This window comes from Cryptotermes secundus, unplaced genomic scaffold (genome assembly GCF_002891405.2).
Source record: "Cryptotermes secundus unplaced genomic scaffold, Csec_1.0 scaffold279, whole genome shotgun sequence".
NCBI classification, from domain to species: Eukaryota; Metazoa; Arthropoda; class Insecta; order Blattodea; family Kalotermitidae; genus Cryptotermes; species Cryptotermes secundus.
This window is the reverse complement of record NW_019726227.1, coordinates 215531-234723: the sequence shown is the minus strand read 5'-3', so window position 1 is coordinate 234723 and position 19193 is coordinate 215531. Positions and strand designations below refer to the sequence as shown.

The 19193-nt window shown below is 43.0% G+C and overlaps 3 protein-coding genes across 4 annotated transcripts in view; 1 reads left to right on the top strand and 2 right to left on the bottom strand.

The window, feature by feature from the left end:
• Positions 1 to 1330: 1330 nt before the first annotated feature.
• Positions 1331 to 4851, bottom strand: LOC111863973. The gene is made up of 2 exons (XM_023850817.2): positions 4163 to 4851; positions 1331 to 3386 (listed from the first exon to the last, which is right to left on the bottom strand). The coding sequence occupies exon 2, from the start codon at positions 3384 to 3386 to the stop codon at positions 1533 to 1535; it is 1854 nt and encodes a 617-aa protein (XP_023706585.1). The 5' UTR covers positions 4163 to 4851; the 3' UTR covers positions 1331 to 1532.
• Positions 4852 to 6049: 1198 nt separating this feature from the next.
• The window catches only part of LOC111863979 (neprilysin-4), a 65875-nt gene continuing 52731 nt past the window's right edge, over positions 6050 to 19193 (top strand). Inside the window, exon 1 of the mRNA XM_033751274.1 lies at positions 6050 to 6626. The gene's annotated coding sequence lies outside the window, so the exon portion shown is untranslated. The remainder of the gene's footprint in view (positions 6627 to 19193) is intronic.
• Positions 7374 to 17591, bottom strand: LOC111863972. 2 transcript variants are annotated; one of them, XM_023850816.2, is made up of 3 exons: positions 17303 to 17591; positions 13556 to 14451; positions 7374 to 7790 (listed from the first exon to the last, which is right to left on the bottom strand). In XM_023850816.2, exons 2-3 carry the CDS (start codon positions 14449 to 14451, stop codon positions 7610 to 7612), a joined length of 1077 nt encoding a protein of 358 aa, XP_023706584.1. In that variant the 5' UTR covers positions 17303 to 17591; the 3' UTR covers positions 7374 to 7609. The 2 variants fall into 2 exon arrangements, with proteins under 2 accessions (XP_023706584.1, XP_023706583.1); XM_023850815.2 differs by lacking the exon at positions 7374 to 7790 and having other exon boundaries at positions 11703 to 14451; positions 17303 to 17585.

Sequence of the window (19193 nt, the reverse complement as noted above, 5' to 3'; positions counted from 1 at the left end):
TGTAGATGCATTTCGTTTTGCACTCCTTGTGAATACGCGAAAAGATAGATGAAGCAGGTTCGTGAGATATGTCCAGAGGCTGTTGCTCGGCGCGGCGCGGTTAGGCAGCCACAGAACCCGTTCCCGGACCCTGCGGCGTGGCATTGCGGATGAGAAGGTGCCCTTGGTCTAGCCGGACCGGTCTGAAGGTGAGCCGGTGTCATTGTGGATTCTTCCTTTGACATTCCCAAGTCAGAGCTGTGTGTTCCTTCAGTTGTGGACTGATGAGCCGCTACTTACCGTAATAACGCGCCCCTTAAGTTCAGTGGCTGCTATTTGCACCACATGTGACATTTTGTTCACTCAGTGTATATATATGCTTTGTCTGCCTAACAATAAGCAAGTTATTTGCCTAAACGTTATAAATCGACTGGTCTTTGCACTCATGGGCAATGTGTTTACTGTGAGGTTCGAACGCAATTTTTATGTGGGCTATCATGCAGATGAACTGCAGTCTGCATCGCTCCAAGCCAAGGCGCAGACCTGCTGTATTGCTGTACTGGAATTGCCAACAAGAAAGAGCGTTGTTAATCCGGTCAGACTGAATAATTACGTAATCGGACTGACTGACCTGCCGACTCCGTTGTTCAGGATAGAAGTACGTTGGTAACACGGTCTCTGGTGCATGACCGTCTTCACAAAAGCCCATTATTATGCCATTTTCTAAGCCAGCTCAGCTTATCTCCTGATTAATGTGTTACGTAGGGCTATATTAATAGTAGGCTTTCTTCCTATCTACTCCAAGATCTTCCTAATGGTCTCTTTCTTTGCCATTTCGCAGCTTAACTTGTGTATTGTTGCTACATAACAACTAACTGATGTTACTGATTGGGGACCACCTTGCTTCTTAGGCAGGAAGTGGCGGGTTCGAATATCGGTCCGGATACCGGTACACCTAAATAGTTTGAAAGGCGTGTAGATAGTTATCAGGCTCGTCCCTCCTTCCTCTTGGCTTTCGTATTCACTTATTGCAGAACAAGTTCACATGACAATGAAAATCAGCATTAGAAGTAGTACATCGTTACTTTTCATAACTAACAGTTCATTTAATAGTGAACCGATTCATGCAAAACATAAATTCAGCCGTCAGCTTTTTGTATTGGTACATGAATTTAGTTAGAACGAAGCAGGAAGTTTGTACCACTGCGATCTTTGACGTTGGCCTTGATGTATATTTGTTGCTTGTAGGAGCAGATTCTTGCAACGGAGGTGACCTTCACATTGCAGATGCCACACTACATAATGTCTTGGAATATTCACGGTTGTACAGGATGTTTAGAACGAAAATTGATAACCTTACTTAGATTCGTATTTTATTTGCGATCACAATGTTTAAACTTTAAGCGTACAGACCCTTTTGAATGCCTTATAATTCTTTTCAGAAGTTTTTGAACAACTCTGCAGTAACAAATTTCATCACTTTCTGTCTAGATGAAGAGCATGACCTGTATGCTGACTTGTGCAAACAAGGAATTACGATAACTCACGCATCTTTATAATACAGTTTCCGTAATGGTTTCACTTTTACTTCCCGGCTGTGCCTTCCTGTCTCCACAGAAAGCGTCTCTCTTAATGTAAGTTCTGTATCGTTTGCTCATCACAAACAAAACCAACGGATTCAAACAGCAGTTCACGAATCGGAGATAATACGTGACCAAGTTAAGCGTATTGAAGTCCCAATCAGTGGTCTGAATGTGGACCTCAGTGATTAGAAACTTGTACAGGAAATCCGGGGTGTAACTGACTACGAATAAAACCACAAGTGCAACCAGAATGCTTGAGGACACCATACCATGGTGTGTTGTGTGCTTCAGCCCCGTCCCCTCGCCAGGGATGTTACGAACACTTCTCCTTATCCGAGCCGCTGTCAACCCTGAGAACACGGCAACAGTGATCACAGGGATCAGACACACCATCACGAGGTCAGATGTACTCACAGGACCGTAGTTTTCAAACGAAAGCTCGTAACAAAGTCCTCTGTTAAGGTTAGCAACAACACTGTGGGGCACGGACAGAACGAAGCCCAGTCCCCACACGATTGCTATGTGGACGTACTTTGTTTTCTTGCCCAAGTAACACTTGCTTGTTGAAGACGTTTGTGCGACGGCCATGAACCTCTGAACACTTATCATCACCACGGAATAAGTGCTAACACCGATTAACACGTAACGAAGCAAGTAGTAGAGCTTACAGACCAACAGACCAAATGACCAGCACGTGGTTACACGTGCGTATTCCAGAATCAGGTTTACAACCAGTGATACACAGTCCACAACAGTCAAGTTTATCAGCATGGAGTTTGGAAGTGTCCGAGTTTCTTTGTGCCTGATGAAGATCATTAGCAGCAGTCCATTTCCCGTTATACCAACGGCAAAAACAATCACGGTGATAATACGCTTCGACTTGATTATAATCTGATTTCCCTGCGCTTTAGAGCGGTATCCCTCATACCTGTGTATCGTCCCCTCTGCTGCCTTTACTTCGTCTCTCCAGTAAAGTACGTCAAGGAAGCGTGCAGTATGGTTGGGTACGATGCCATTTAGGAACACGTTTGCTTCAAAATATTCCGACAGGTTCTCTGCCCTCTCCAAACGAGTCATCAGAAAGTTCTTCATTTCCATAAACGCCCTGACAATGCCGTCCCACGCTAAAGTTTCGTTGCAAAAGTGCATTTCTTCATGAATTTGGTAAATTATTCGATTCAGTGCATCAGTTTTTTCTTCGTCTGTTATCATTTCTATCAAGCGTTCAACGACTCTCATCACAGACTGAGCATGTCCTATGCTTGTCCCATATAATTCTGGATCAAGAATGCTCAGTTCTTGCATTTCTGTTGTGTTTTGATCAAGCATTCTGCCGTTAAGTTCCTCGACAAATTCCTTGCATTTCTCCACGTATGCTCGCGACATATTGATGACGTCAAGTCCTGTAGTTTCATTGTTGCTGCAAGTGAAAAGCATGGCAGTTGTTATGAGTGCATGAAATTCGTCGCGCAGCTCCGAGGCCAGCCCCGCCAACTGCTCAGGAAATTGTCCACTGTACGAAATGTACTGATATTCGTCTACATTCTCATAAGTTTGTGTGCAGTTGTTTTGATAACTTGATAGGTCAAATGCAGATACGAAATCTTGTGAACTTATGTTTAATTTGTTCACGTTGTCCACATACGTGAGGGTCTGTGTAAAATTTGTAGTCATGATGTCTTCATAATCATCTCCAGTCGCACCTGTCAGCGACTTCGCTGTGGTCGCAGGTGCACTCAAAGTGACCGTGTTCGTCTCAATCGCCGTGACGACAATCGTGAAATGAAAGATCACCGCCTTGAAGATGACTTTGAGGCTGATCATCTACAACAAATCGAAAGTTTGTCAGTACTTCGTGAAATTATACATGAGGTACTCCTTATTAAGCATAGAGTTTCTTTTAGGAATCTGGTAAATACATTCATGTGTATGATACATAGGGGATGAACTGGTCAGTTTCACATTCTGTCCGCCTTATTCCTGTGTCCATTGGTCAAGGGACTATTCGAACCACAGAGCCGGTCTGGAGAGCATTTCGGCTTGTAGCGTGGGTCGATCCCAGGTTCTAATGTTTCACTGAGATGTTCAGGTAGCCAGTGGACCAACCCTTAGCTCAAAGGGTTAGGCGCCTAATCCCTGCGGAGCTTCGGGATCAATCCCGAGATCTTTCAGGCGAGATTCGGGGTGGACGAAATGGCACTGGAGCACATTTTTCTCCAAATCTATATTTTCAGTTCTCCCTGTGCATCACCCTACCATTACTCCATATCCACCTACCACCGTCCCCTGCGGTGTGCGAAACCACTGAACAGGCAGCACATTATCAGATCCTCCGTCTTTCAACTGGGGGCTTTATCTCTAACACGGCATAGGATTTCTTACGGAGTAAGGACGTTAAGTTTTATTAACATTCTAATGTACAGTGGTACTTGCATTAGCATTAAAAGGTTTTCCGTTTTACTCACAGTTTCATGTGATTCTCGCAGTTACAGCGATTATTTCCCTAAACCAGCTGATGTTTGCAATGAAGAAGCAGTCCCTTTTCTGTGACGTACTCAATTTAAATTAATTTCAGGCTTGAAAAAGCTGACACAACTTACCTTGTGTCTGTTCAGTCTTCTTGCCTTATGAGCCGATCGGGCCGGCCCTGGTAGCCGTGCAGTCCCGGGAAAAAACGAGGACACAGCCGAACATCACCCCGCACTTGCTCCACTGGCCGCAGTTGTCCGCCGTCTGGCCCTCACCACGGCTTGCCCAGTCGCGTTACGTAACAGCACACCAAGGCGGTCCCGGGTTCGTTACCCCTCGCTTTCCTGACTGCGTATTTCCCCAGGCCCGAAGGGCAGATGTTGCGACACTACCAAAATATGCCACTGCTTCTTTCCATATCATCTTTTGACCTTTTACTCGGTGCTAACCGGTTGTCTGCGCCCTTGAGGTCACATGGTGCAGTAAGCCGTGTAAGACGCAGACAGAAATACCCACTGACTGAATAACGACCCTAACCGGTTGTCTGCGCCCTTGAGGTCACATGGTGCAGTAAGCCGTGTAAGACGCAGACAGAAATACCCACTGACTGAATAACGACCCTAACCGGTTGTCTGCGCCCTTGAGGTCACATGGTGCAGTAAGCCGTGTAAGACGCAGACAGAAATACCCACTGACTGAATAACGACCCTAACCGGTTGTCTGCACCCTTACGGTCGCATGGTGCAGTAAGCCGTGTAAGATGCAGACAGAAATACCAACTGACTGAATAACGACCCAACGTAACGCCAACATGAAACCAGAGGTTCGTAACAGCCCTCTGCAGCCTTATCCCGAATCAGAACTTTTGTTGCTGAGGGAATGCCACGGTAATACATAGGAATACTTCGCGGCCGCATAGTCCCTCGCGCTGAGTATGCAGATATTGCCTCATTTATCAGGCAATGAAACTGCTTCAAACTGAATGCAGTGTCAGACTGAGCCAATGTTGCACAGTCAGTACAGCGATTGGTAGACGGTTTGGTCAGCCAATGAATCGGTTCAGTTCCCTGTAGGAGCCAGACATGTCTCTGTTCTCTGCAGCATGAAGTCGGCTTTGAGCCCCAGAAATTCCAGATATGAACTAGAAAGGTCAATATGTAATGTCTTCAAAGCAAGTTATGAATTAATTTTGAAGAGTAATGCAGCTATATGTATGTCATGAAATACCGTTTTGATTTTGAAATTCTCTGACGTTTGGTGAATTTTCTGCTCATGGTCGGTTAACAATTTTACGCCTGCTTCCATTTTGCTGGATTTCGGGTCATGTTGAAGCTGACACTGTATGGAAGTGTGAACTTCATGTTTTGCCTGTCGTTCACCCTATTGAAATATCCAGCTCTGTGTCTTTAATAATTTATTGGTTATAGCCACCTTGCACATCATAGACTTTGTATGCAAAGTAAGTCATGTTGGTGACTGTATGCTTGTCTGTTATTGCCTTACAGGTTTACAGATGTAACCTGAATGTAATTTTCACTCCTACTATCTATTCACTGTAATCCTTCCTGCATTTTTAGTCCCGGTTTTCCATAAAATGTCTCACTGTAAAAAAATATTGTTACATGATAAAATGTAGACCTTGTAAAAATCTTTATTGTGATGTGTCTTAATGTGATGAGTTCATAACAAAGCAGAAGGTAAAATAATTTTTACTGTTAATAACTTCTCAATATCAGATTTGAATGTAATAAACGCTTTTCAAGGTCAGTGATGCACTAGAAGTACCAAGAAAAATGTTTAGAAAATATTGTTAAGTTTTATGCGCCATGTGAATGGATGAAGATGAAGTCAGATAATTTTAATCAGGTTTGTATAATAATATATTTTTTTTTTTGCAGAACATGGAATAATCAAAGTGGAACCTGATTCAGATATGTGATACAGATTATTGGAAGAAAAACCCGTGCCATTCACTTTTCTTCCATAAAGAATGAAACTGAGGTGAGCAGAACATCTGATTTATTTGAAAATTTGGTGTTACAACTTTGTAATATTTATTGCTGCTGTGAAGCCAAGTCAGCTCATCTCAACCCAATATAATATACAGATGCAGGCATGGTTACACAAAATGTGTGTATACTAAGAGATGATGGTTCTCTGAAGTGAATATTTTTAGGTATACCAATACAGCCATATTCACAGCAATTATACTTGTTATTTGAAGAATTCTTGACTTTTTTTAATAAATACCTTTTATTAAACCATGTAGGCTTTGGAAAGTTAGTGATCCTGATAAATTGATTCGCCATCTCAGGACAGTGGAAATGAAAAGAAAGTAATATATTTTCCCTTCATTACTGTTTGGTTCATATAGCATAGTTTATACTGCTAAATTCCAAGTAAATATAGTTCTCCGTACCTGTTCAAAATGGCTTAAAATTGGGAAAGCATGTTGTACTTCTCAAAGCAAGCAAATGGATTTGTATTCCCTTAGGTGAATCCATTGAGTAGATGCTCCAGCATCTTCAGAGGAGGCAAAAAGAAGGAAACTTCATAAGATGCAAGAGGAACTCATAAACATGGAGGAGAGGAGAGGTAAGCTGAACCTTCCATGTGCTGGTCCTTCCAAACATTCAGAAAAGTCAAATGTGAAAAGCATACCATGAAAATCAAAGGATTGTATGAACTCTTGAGCCAGAAGCTACCATTTTCTAATAGAATTTGTAATAAAAGTTTTTCTGGTCCAAAATATTTTAAATGACACATGAAAATCCTTACACGCCATAGAGAGGAGTTTGTATTGTGAGAGAATTGCATACTGTTTGCTCATGTCAAGGAGGAATTGTATATGTGTACTTCTCAGTAAAGGTCATTTCCTTGAATCGAGCACCTGCACCGGAGAAAATTCTTATGGTTGTGAGATCATGCAGCTGCTCTTACACCTGTAATCCCCATTTAACATTTCTACATACATTCCGGTGCAAGGCCATATGCCTGTTTATGGAGCATGCAGTACGCTTGTTGAACGAATTATGGGTACATTTGCTGGAGAAAAGTCTTACACATGTTGAATGCACTTTGTAGTATCATTACTGTGTAATTTGAATAGCCATTGATTATTTGGTTACCCAGTGAGAAGGTATGTATAAAGTTTCTAGTGAAAAAGAGTTTCCAAACTTTTGGTTGCTTAGGCATCATGTAGGAGGAAGAAATTCAACTGAAGATTTACACATACATGTGTCAAATTTGAAGTAGATTCTTTATTTTCTTAAAGAATAAGCCTTATGATTGTACTGATTGTTGTAGTTATCTCTGACTTGGTCCTTTTCAATCTTTGTTTCATTTTCTTTCTCTTCTCAATATGTTGTTGTGATCCATTACATATATCCAGCTTGGCACACCATACAAAACTTTTTCCATTCTTACCCTCCCTTAAGTAGCCCTAGACATCTGTGTCCCACCTGACCTACTTTTCTGTGCATCTTTCTTCGTATGATCTTTAGCCTTGTTTATTTAACACTGAGGTGAGTCTTATTTTCATCCATTGTACCTGTTCCTGCAAGTAAGTACTGTCTTCTTCAAGACAATGAAAAAGTGTGTATCCAATAGTGTGCTGAATATCTGTACTTAGGACGGCGATAGGTTAGCCGTGAGCCGGAGGCAACCATCCAGATGGCAGTGACTTGTCCATCAGTGCGCTGTGTATGGAAATGCACTGTTTCTGAAGGGTCTCCAACACAGTTTCTGTAGCCCTGTATGCTAGAAAGAATTAACCTAATAAATTCAAAAGCCAAGACCTTGTCAAAAGTTGGGGTATATGAATCTTTAATTTTTTATTTTGTTATTCCCTGTGGCTGATTATTAGGCTACACAAAGGAAACAGAATGATTGGAAAAGCCTAAAGGAAATTTACATTTGACTTCAATCACTGCTTACTAGATCTGAGTTTAAGTTAAGATCGTTGACCTTTTAAGTATTTCTGAAATAAAACAATGCACTTGTACAGGGACCTGGCATTGCGCAGTAATTAATGACGTTTATGTAACTGCAGGGATTATGCCCTGTATTATACAATATATACACAACAACAAAAATACCGGGGCCAGACAATATTGCTTCATGTAAGTAGCAAATGCTTTGCCTTTTCAATCAGTATCCGTGATCTCTACTCCTGCCAAATTTAGTTTACTGTTTTCTAATGTAATTTGAAGAATCGTGTTTTTCTTCATAACAGAGGGAATGATTATGGGTGGAAAAGTTTTCCAAGTTTTGTCAGATTAAGAAGCCTGCAAGAATTAAGCAGAAGAAATACCGCACACATGTGAAATTTGTAGTAGATTTTTTTCTTCTTGATGAATACTAGTAAGTGTTACCATTATTCTAAGTGCTGTAAGAGTTTCCTCACATGCTTGCATCTACCAAAAGATATTCATACTCATGGAACGTTGTACATGTACAGTGACACTTCACCATAACATGTCATAATTTTAATTGACATACACATTCATAGTTTTTTCTGAGTTTGCTATTTTGAAACTACTTGTTTCATTTTGCTTTAGTCCTTTGAATGTCTCATTGTCATCAGGGACAGTCTCGGTTTTCTCGTTTTACGAAACCCTTCCCATTTTCTTGCCCACATAAATTTCCCGTGCTAACTGTCCAATTTGCCCTACTTTTTCCTGCATGCCTTCTTTCATTTCATCTTTGGCCGTTTATTCAGTGTTTCTTTTTAAATCTTAGATGAGATTAGTTTCTATTCATTATTGCTGATTGTGCAAGTACTGTTTTCTCATCTGTCAAGTAAACACCAGTGTATCCAGTGGTGTAGTGTTGAATGCCTGGAACAGTGACAGGTGAAGTGTAGCTGATGAGCCACACATACCCATCCAGTTGGGAGCGGCTAGTCCATTAGTACAGTGTGTATAAGAACTGAAACACAGACACTGTATCCAGACAGTTTAGTTGCATTTCCACCATGAATTACATACTGAAATGTTTGCATTCAACCCTTTATATTCTTTTCACAGTTCTGGTAATTCATTCAGACCTGTGGTTCCACTCCTCCTCTGCCCCCTGTAGCCATACCAATTTTCTCCAGGCCCAGCTTTCTTGTCTACCTGGTTTCGAGAGACATATTGGGTTCTCGCTGCGGTAATGCGAGGATTACTGTTCGCCATTCTTGTCCAATAACAGCAGAAAAGTTGGAATGTTTCTACAATTTTTATTAAACTCCTCTTCACTGAACTTCCTGAAAATCCGTTCGGAGGCGCCTGAGTTGTTACGTAAGGACAGACAGACGGACAATGCTAAGCATGTAGACGCATTTCATTTTGTACTCCTTGTGAATACGCGAAAAGATAAGCTGAAGCAGGTTCATGAGATATGTCCAGAGGCTGTTGCTCGGCGCGGCGCGGTTAGGCAGCCACAGAACCCGTTCCCGGACCCTGCGGCGTGGCATTGCGGATGAGAAGGTGCCCTTGGTCTAGCCGGACCGGTCTGAAGGTGAGCCGGTGTCATTGTGGATTCTTCCTTTGACATTCCCAAGTCAGAGCTGTGTGTTCCTTGAGTTGTGGACTGATGAGCCGCTACTTACCGTAATAACGCGCCCCTTAAGTTCAGTGGCTGCTATTTGCACCACATGTGACATTTTGTTCACTCGGTGTATATATATATGCTTTGTCTGTCTAACAGTAAGCAAGTTATTTGGGCCGCGTCATAGCTCAAGCGGTTAGTCGCTGGCTTCCCAACGCGGCTGCCCGGGTTCGATCCCGGGTCTGGTCAAGTGGGATTTGTGGTGGACAAAGTGGCGCTGGGGCAGGTTTTCTCCGAGTACTTCGGTTACCCTGCCAATCTTCATTCCACCAATTGCTCCACAATCACCCTCACCTATCATCTGGGGCTGTTACAAAAGGCCAGAAGTGGCCTCAGTACAAGGGACTTAGTCCCACCCCACTAGCAATAAAAAAAGCAAAGTTATTTGCCTAAACGTTATAAATCGACTGGCCTTTGCACTGATGAGCACTTCTTTGTATTCATTTATTGCAGAATATTTATACATGACAGTGGAACTTGGCAGTAGAGATATTACACTGTTACTTACATTTCATAACTGACATTTCATTAGTGGACTTCTTCGCAAAAAAGTCAAATTCGGCAGTCGACTTTTTGCAATGGTGCTTACCAAACTTAATCGAAATACGTTTTCAAGTTGTGGTGTAAAAATGAGTATGAACACACATCCCCATGCGGAGTAAACAAAGTATTAACTTCCGAATACATCATTTTAGTTACAAGATGTTAATTTGTTTTGCAGTAGAAGTGACCTTCGTATTGTAGTTGTCACACTGCATAACGTCCTTTATCGATAATTCCTAACGTTACTAATATTTTTATTGTGAAATATCTGCTGAAAACCAGAATTGTGAAGCCATTATATACAGCCATTGCTATTGAACAGCTCAGTAATCATATTCGTTGCTAGGCAATGGCTCAGTAAGCGTCACGTGATTGCCTAACGCTAGAAGACTGTTGGATGCGGTGTTTTTTGTAGGGTCCGTGCCGAGGCTCTATGCCACAAGCGTATTAGCCCTTTTCCTTCTCAGAAAATTCAGAATCTCATTCGAAGGTGAAATATCTACATTACGGGATTTACAAGCAAGGGTGTCACAAGGTTCCGTCCTATCCCCCACATTGTGCAGGTCTTTCTAGAACTCTTCGCTGATGACACCTGTACAGGGTATATAAGTCCCTCCGGAAATACCGACAATAATTTAGAATCACTCTGTAGTCCAAATAGAGGGGTACTGTGATTCTAAATCATTGTCTGGGTTTCCGGAGGGACTTATGAATTACCCTGTATAGCTATAGCGAGGTTTCAGTGCTATTGAGATGTGGTGTAAGCGATGGAACATAAGAATAAGTGAGGATATGACTCAAGCCATTTATCTACTTTTCTCTTAGACTTGGGCCTCCTGAGGCTCATCTTACATTGAGTGGACGAAAAATCCCCTTCGACAATAATGTAAAATATCTCGGTGTAATCTTCGATAAGAGGATTACATGGAGACTGCACATGGAATTGACTGAACTGAAGGCCTTCGGAACATTTATTAGAATATACTCCTAATTCAGAAGTGAAGGTCTAAGCGCCAACATTAAACTATCCCTTCATAAAGCATTGATTAGGTCAGAAATGACCTATCCTTGCACTGCCTGGGAATTAGCGGCAGAACCCTACCTCTTGAAATTATAGCGCATACAGAAAGCAAGGTTCTCCGCATCATTAGAAATTTTCCAAGTTGCACACAGGTCCACGATTTGAAGACGGCTTTCAACCTTCCATATGTATACGATTATATATATAAAAAAAAATATGCAGACTGCAAGCAGAAGTCATACAAAGTAATGAGAAGGAACATATTCGCAGTATGAGAAGGCGAAGCGAGACATAGAAAATATGAGGAGGTTAAGCTTGCCGGACGGCAAGCTTACAACCGTTCAAATGACTAAGTTGCCGTTGTAGCATACTCTATGTGCGATACGTACACTATTCATAAGAAATAAACCTACCCTCTCGACAGAGAGGATGTCACGTAAGGACTATGACCGCAAGTGTTCACTTGCCAATATACCTATATCTGGTTGTGAACCTCAAGGAGTTTGGCACCAAGACGAACAGATTCGCAGTGAACCGCCAGTCGTAAAGTAACTGACTCTTGACTGTGACACCAGTTGAGAGAGAATCTGCAGGCAGGATGTTGGCCTTTGGAAGCCAGTTAGTACAGCCCAGAAGCTAGCAGCAGAAGGAAATGCCAGCGGTCAGACTGAGATCAGTGTGAGATGGTCTCCAACCGGCGAGGACGTGAACCCGGAAACAGAGGAACGTCCGCCTTTGGAAGCCATTATCAAGCAACGTGACTGAGAACATTAGGCCGCCTTCAGACAAGACACAGTATCCAGCGGCTGCAGATACACTAGCGTGAATACTAGCCTTCACACAAGCGTCTCAGTGTCCCACGTCCAAGACACTGTGTCGCAGCTGTGTCTTTCCCCTTCGGTGGCCGAGACACTGACTTGTGGTCTGGCCACTCGAAGTGTATTGAGTTGTATGCTAGCGTTTAGACGGGACATACAGAGTCTAGCGTCATTGATGAAATGGTGGATGAACATTTTGATACCTCCATCTGAATGACTGAAGGAAACATTAATGTGGGGTTCTGACGTCAGAGCCACTAAGTGTGCGTGTTGTGGCGTTGAGTGGCTGTGTCCCAGACACTAGTCGCAAGCCACCGTGTGTCTTGTCTGAAAGCGGCCTTAGTCTGCGTGTAACAGTGATTTGAGAAAATATAATCATGAATTGCGTGTCAGAAGTGTCCATTAAATCCAGTTACCAATCCCAACTCCGTCTGTAATCACTCATTTACTGGACAGTATTCCATCGGGAATACTTTACTTGCGATTATTGTTTTTAAAACGTACTTAAGCGTATAGGCCGAATACGGAGGGGGTGCATGACCTTACTATTTGGCCATTTATGGAAGCAGAGAATTAGAAATCAGAGATGTGTTTGTAGTGAAGTTTCCGTGGTGATTTCACTTTTACTTCCCGGCTGTGCCTTCCTGTCTCCACAGAAAGCGTCTCTCTTAATGTAAGTTCTGTATCGTTTGCTCATCACAAACAAAACCAACGGATTCAAACAGCAGTTCACGAATCGGAGATAATACGTGACCAAGTTAAGCGTATTGAAGTCCCAATCAGTGGTCTGAATGTGGACCTCAGTGATTAGAAACTTGTACAGGAAATCCGGGGTGTAACTGACTACGAATAAAACCACAAGTGCAACCAGAATGCTGGAGGACACCATACGATTGTGTCTCGTGTGCTTCAGCCCCGTCCCCTCACCAGGGATGTTACGAACACTTCTCCTTATCCGAGCCGCTGTCAACCCTGAGAACACGGCAACAGTGATCACAGGGATCAGACACACCATCACGAGGTCAGATGTACTCACAGGACCGTAGTTTTCAAACGAAAGCTCGTAACAAAGTCCTCTGTTAAGGTTAGCAACAACACTGTGGGGCACGGACAGAACGAAGCCCAGTCCCCACACGATTGCTATGTGGACGTACTTTGTTTTCTTGCCCAAGTAACACTTGCTTGTTGAAGACGTTTGTGCGACGGCCATGAACCTCTGAACACTTATCATCACCACGGAATAAGTGCTAACACCGATTAACACGTAACGAAGCAAGTAGTAGAGCTTACAGACCAACAGACCAAATGACCAGCACGTGGTTACACGTGCGTATTCCAGAATCAGGTTTACAACCAGTGATACACAGTCCACAACAGTCAAGTTTATCAGCATGGAGTTTGGAAGTGTCCGAGTTTCTTTGTGCCTGATGAAGATCATTAGCAGCAGTCCATTTCCCGTTATACCAACGGCAAAAACAATCACGGTGATAATACGCTTCGACTTGATTATAATCTGATTTCCCTGCGCTTTAGAGCGGTATCCCTCATACCTGTGTATCGTCCCCTCTGCTGCCTTTACTTCGTCTCTCCAGTAAAGTACGTCAAGGAAGCGTGCAGTATGGTTGGGTACGATGCCATTTAGGAACACGTTTGCTTCAAAATATTCCGACAGGTTCTCTGCCCTCTCCAAACGAGTCATCAGAAAGTTCTTCATTTCCATAAACGCCCTGACAATGCCGTCCCACGCTAAAGTTTCGTTGCAAAAGTGCATTTCTTCATGAATTTGGTAAATTATTCGATTCAGTGCATCAGTTTTTTCTTCGTCTGTTATCATTTCTATCAAGCGTTCAACGACTCTCATCACAGACTGAGCATGTCCTATGCTTGTCCCATATAATTCTGGATCAAGAATGCTCAGTTCTTGCATTTCTGTTGTGTTTTGATCAAGCATTCTGCCGTTAAGTTCCTCGACAAATTCCTTGCATTTCTCCACGTATGCTCGCGACATATTGATGACGTCAAGTCCTGTAGTTTCATTGTTGCTGCAAGTGAAAAGCATGGCAGTTGTTATGAGTGCATGAAATTCGTCGCGCAGCTCCGAGGCCAGCCCCGCCAACTGTTCAGGAAATTGTCCACTGTACGAAATGTACTGATATTCGTCTACATTCTCATAAGTTTGTGTGCAGTTGTTTTGATAACTTGATAGGTCAAATGCAGATACGAAATCTTGTGAACTTATGTTTAATTTGTTCACGTTGTCCACATACGTGAGGGTCTGTGTAAAATTTGTAGTCATGATGTCTTCATAATCATCTCCAGTCGCACCTGTCAGCGACTTCGCTGTGGTCGCAGGTGCACTCAAAGTGACCGTGTTCGTCTCAATCGCCGTGACGACAATCGTGAAATGAAAGATCACCGCCTTGAAGATGATTTTGAGGCTCATCATCTGCAACAAATTGCAATCTTGTAAGGAGACCCTGTGTTGACAAACCAATCAGATTAAATTTGTACAAAACAATTTATTAAGTTATTCGTCTAAATGAACATTGCCCATTTCAAAATAGCATCCCTCCGATGCAAGTCACTTAGTTCAATGAGTTTCCCACGCCTCCTAAGCAGGATTGGAAGTCGTCTTCTGGTATATTCTGGTGGAGTCCTTTACAGGCTTCTGAACGCTGTCACGTGATTGACAAGATTTGAATTTTAGGAACCAGATGACGAATCTAGAGAATGAGCCTGCGGAACAGGACTGCACTTTTTCGCCAATTATTTCCGAACTGACAGTGCTGTTTGTGCGGGCGCGTTGTCACTGTGAAGCTTGAAGCATCCAGCCGTCTGCCATTTTTATTCAAAAGATGTCTTCCTAATGAATTTCTTTGTTTCTTTCCTACCACCGCCTTGTATACATTTCTCTACTCTCCCATTAAAGTTACGTTCCCTGTCCATCTAATGCTCCTGCTTCATAATACCAAGTTCATAGAAACAATTAAAAGTTGTGAAGCTCCTCATGCAGTTTTCACCACCCACCTTCTATGTCTCCTCTTGGGCCCAAATATTCCCCTTAGCGCCCTCAGTCTATGTTCTTACCATGTGACCCGTACAAAACTACGGGAAGAAAATTTCGTATACTGTAGTTAGCTTACGTTTTGGGACACCTGACTGGAAGACAGAAGGTTTTGAACTGACCGGTAGCAAGCGTTACGGCGAATTTAATGTACACTTAAGTTCCCCATTAATCATATCTTTATATGTTACTGTCGTCCCCAAATACGAGTGTTTGAACTCTGCTGCATTTTCGAAGGATTTGTTGGCCTGCATTATGGTGACGGGACATCAACATGTATTTAGTTCTCACCGTGTTTACTTCCAAACTTGTGTGTAACAGAGCTTCTGCTTGCTTTCTTTCTTTCTTTCTTTCTTTCTTTCGTTCTTTCTTTCTTTCTTTCTTTCTTTATGGTATTTATGTTAGCCCCCTGTAGATTAACATAACCAGCGTAGGCCAGAAGAAGATGTATCCTATTCGGTTTCAGTCCCACTTGGTATTTTTTGTAACTTCCTAATGGCGTATTCTAATGCATAGTTTAAAAGCAATGGGGTTAAAGCATCTCCATGTTTTAGACCATTCTGAACAGGAGACGCAAAGAACAAATATTTACTCCTACGGATTTTACTATGGGTCTCATATGAACACCTGTCTAGTTTCATGATTGCCACAGAAACTTAGCTAGAATTTTGTTCTCAATTACGTTCACAAAATTATTCCTTGAGGCAGAAGTCTAGGCGTCAGCAGAGGCCACGTTATCCTTACTGTATCACCGTTTTATTATGTGGTTTTGTATTTTATTCATACTCCTGAGTGCTGTGATGTTATTGGCGTTAGTGTCAGAGTGCCCTGCAGTTGTGCCTGGACTGCCGATCTGTTCCCTCGAGTTTTCCGCAGGAGTCGACAAGCCATTATCATATTTATAATATCAGGTGCATACATTCCTCCTTAGTGTTAATTAACTGTGAATTTGATTCAGATGTCAACATTACAGACATCGCAGTGTATAGACGCCTGCCTATCTACCGTTGTTTTTCCTTGAATATTCGCCATATCGCTAGAAGATTCAAATAAACGTTTCATGCTTCGACTTGTGTGTAATAAAATCTCGTGCTGTGAACCGAGTTTGTTAGAAATGATCGACGTTTTATGCGACATGAAAAATGTGGATCGTGTTTCGATTTGTGTGTTCTTGTAGAATGTGTTCCGTGTTGTATTCGTAGAGAAGACACAAAACTCCGCCCGTTCAACTGGCAGCAACTGTACACTGCTGCAGCAGGAACACCTTTTATAACTGTCTATGAAATTAATCACGTGGCCGGACGGAGGCATGCTATAGGTATACCTCCCTATCGGGGACTCATTTGGAACGCATTCAGATCCCAGCATTCATTGCAGAGAGCCGAACCTCTGTCGCTTTTCCTCTCGACCGGCGACGGATAATTGCTTGAGGCCTAAATGCATGGCTACTTGCACACCTTGACCATTGGGAGGGGGGGGGGTGCTCCTCGGGAAAGAGCCATTGCCAGGATCGCAATAGTAACAACAAGAACAGTAGCAGTAATAATAATAATAATAGGTATAAAGGAAGATTGTTTTTGTACCTAACCCCATGTCATGAAATCGCTACATAGGGGATGAATTGGTCACTTCCACATTCTGTCCGCTTTAGCCCCCGTGTTCATTCGCCAAGGGACTGTTCGAACCCCAGAGCCGGTGTGAACGGAGCATTTCGTTTTGTGTCGGGAGTCGATGCCAGACAGCTCAAAGAGTTAGGCGAAGATACTGACTGTGGAGCCAGCCTCAGGTTCAGTCTGCTTAGAGATGGACGACATGGCATTGGAGCGGGTTTCTTGCCTCAAGTGTTTCCCCTTTCAGTTTATCCCCTGCTAGGCAATCGTGATTCCAGCATTGTTCGATACTCACCTACCGCCGTCCCCTGCGGTGTGCGAAACCACTCATCACGCAGCACATTGTCACATCCTCGGGCATTAAGTTAGGGGCTCCCTTTCTCACCCGGAATTTCACTTCTTACGGAGTAAGGACGTTAAGTGTTATTAACATTTTAATGTACAGTGGTACTTGCATTAGCATTAAAAGGTTTTCCGTTTTACTCACAGTTTCATGTGATTCTCGCAGTTACAGCGATTATTTCCTTAAACCAGTTGATGTTTGCAATGAAGAAGCAGTCCCTTTTATGTGACGTAACTCAATTTAAATTAATTTCAGGCTTGAAAAAGCTGACACAACTTACCTTGTGTCTGTTCGGTCTTCCTGCCTTATGAGCAGATCGGGCCGGCCCTGGTAGCCGTGCAGTCCCGGGAAAAAACGAGGACACAGCCGAACATCACCCAACACTTGCTCCACTGGCCGCAGTTGTCCTCCGTCTGGCCCTTACCACGGCTTGCCCAGTCGCGTTACGTAACAGCACACCAAGGCGGTCCCGGGTTCGTTACCCCTCGCTCTCCTGACTGCGTATTTCCCCAGGCCCGAAGGGCAGATATTGCGACACTACCAAAATATGCCGCTGCTTCTTTCCATATCATCTTTTGACCTTTCACTCGGTGCTAACCGGTTGTCTGCACCCTTACGGTCGCATGGTGCAGTAAGCCGTGTAAGACGCAGACAGAAATACCCACTGACTGAATAGCGACCTAACGTAACGCCAACATGAAACCAGGGGTTCGTAACGGCCCTCTGCAAAGTATTCTACATACATCTTATCCCGAATCAGAACTTTTGTTGCTGAGGGAATGCCACGGTAATACATGGGAATACCTCGCGGCTGCATAGTCCCTCGTGCTGAGTATGCAGATATTGCCTCATTTATCAGGCAATGAAACAGCTTCAAACTGAATGCAGTGTCAGACTGAGCCAATGTTGCACAGTCAGTACAGCGATTGGTAGACGGTTTGGTCAGCCAATGAATCGGTTCAGTTCCCTGTAGGAGCCAGACATGTCTCTGTTCTCTGCAGCATGAAGTCGGCTTTGAGCCCCAGAAATTCCAGATATGTACTAGAAAGGTCAATATGTAATGTCTTCAAAGCAAGTTACGAATTTCGGGGATCTGAAATAACCAGAATCCTTATGAGGTACAAGCCTGCACAATACGGGAAAAAGACATACCGTTTGCAAAATACCGTTTCTTCGGATCGATCACCTACAGTCGAGAAAATTCTTATAGTTGTGGAAAACATTCGTATTGCATTCCGGTGCGAAGCCATATGACTGCGTATATGCATCTGTAGCTTTGGGTTTTACGTTACTGTTGGGATCTCACTCATTATGTCGCCGGAGAGAAGTCTTACTCCTGTGAAATGCAGTCAGATTTCCTGTTTTATAGACGTGCTGCTCAGCTGGACAGAAACAATATGAGTGTAAAATTTGTAGTCAGAAGTTACCCTTTTTTGGCAGCTCAAGAAGCATGCAAGAATTCAACAAAAGAGGTATGCTGCTTGCTACACGTGTAAAGTTTGTGTTACACTTTTTCAAAAAAAAAAAAAACCCCTTCAATGTTCTTAGCGCAGCGAGAGTTTCCTAGCATATTATTATCTAACTAAATATATTCATACTCAGTGTAACACACTGCAAATTGTAAGGACATGAGTTCATTCTTTTAAAATGTCTTGTGTCATTTTCCTTCGATCCCTTGAATGTGTCATTGCCATCTGTTGGCAGTCTAGACAACTGCCTCTTGCGAGAATCCGGAACATGCGTCGAGGGCGGAGAAAAGCATGTAGTTCATTTGTTTCAGTGATACTGGAAACCATTTGCTACCTTCATTCTTTCACTATTCTGTTGCTTTCACATGGTATCACCATGGTATCGTAAAACGGTTTTTGTGGTGTTCTGTCTCCTGTCACTCGTGGCAGCACGCGACAAATTTGCCGTTCGTAGAGGCAGGACGCAAGACGGCGCAGTCTGGAACTTCCTGCAAATGAGAGAGCCCACGTTTAATAATCTGGTTGCCACGGCACGCCCGGTTCCGCGTCAGCTTGTCTCGGGAATACAGGGGAGCACACAGGATAGGAAATGTACGCCGGGTAGCCTAGCATTTCAGGTGCGCTCGCTCCTTTGCTTCTTGATCATCCCGAGAACCGTATGAATTGCAGAAAACGCTTATTGGGCATAAAATATATCTTTCA

What these genes read in the sequence shown, in the direction of transcription:
- LOC111863973 (XM_023850817.2), bottom strand. Translation starts at nt 3,386, where the DNA reads ATGATCAGCCTCAAAGTCATCTTCAAGGCGGTGATCTTTCATTTCACG.
- LOC111863972 (XM_023850815.2), bottom strand. Translation starts at nt 14,451, where the DNA reads ATGATGAGCCTCAAAATCATCTTCAAGGCGGTGATCTTTCATTTCACG.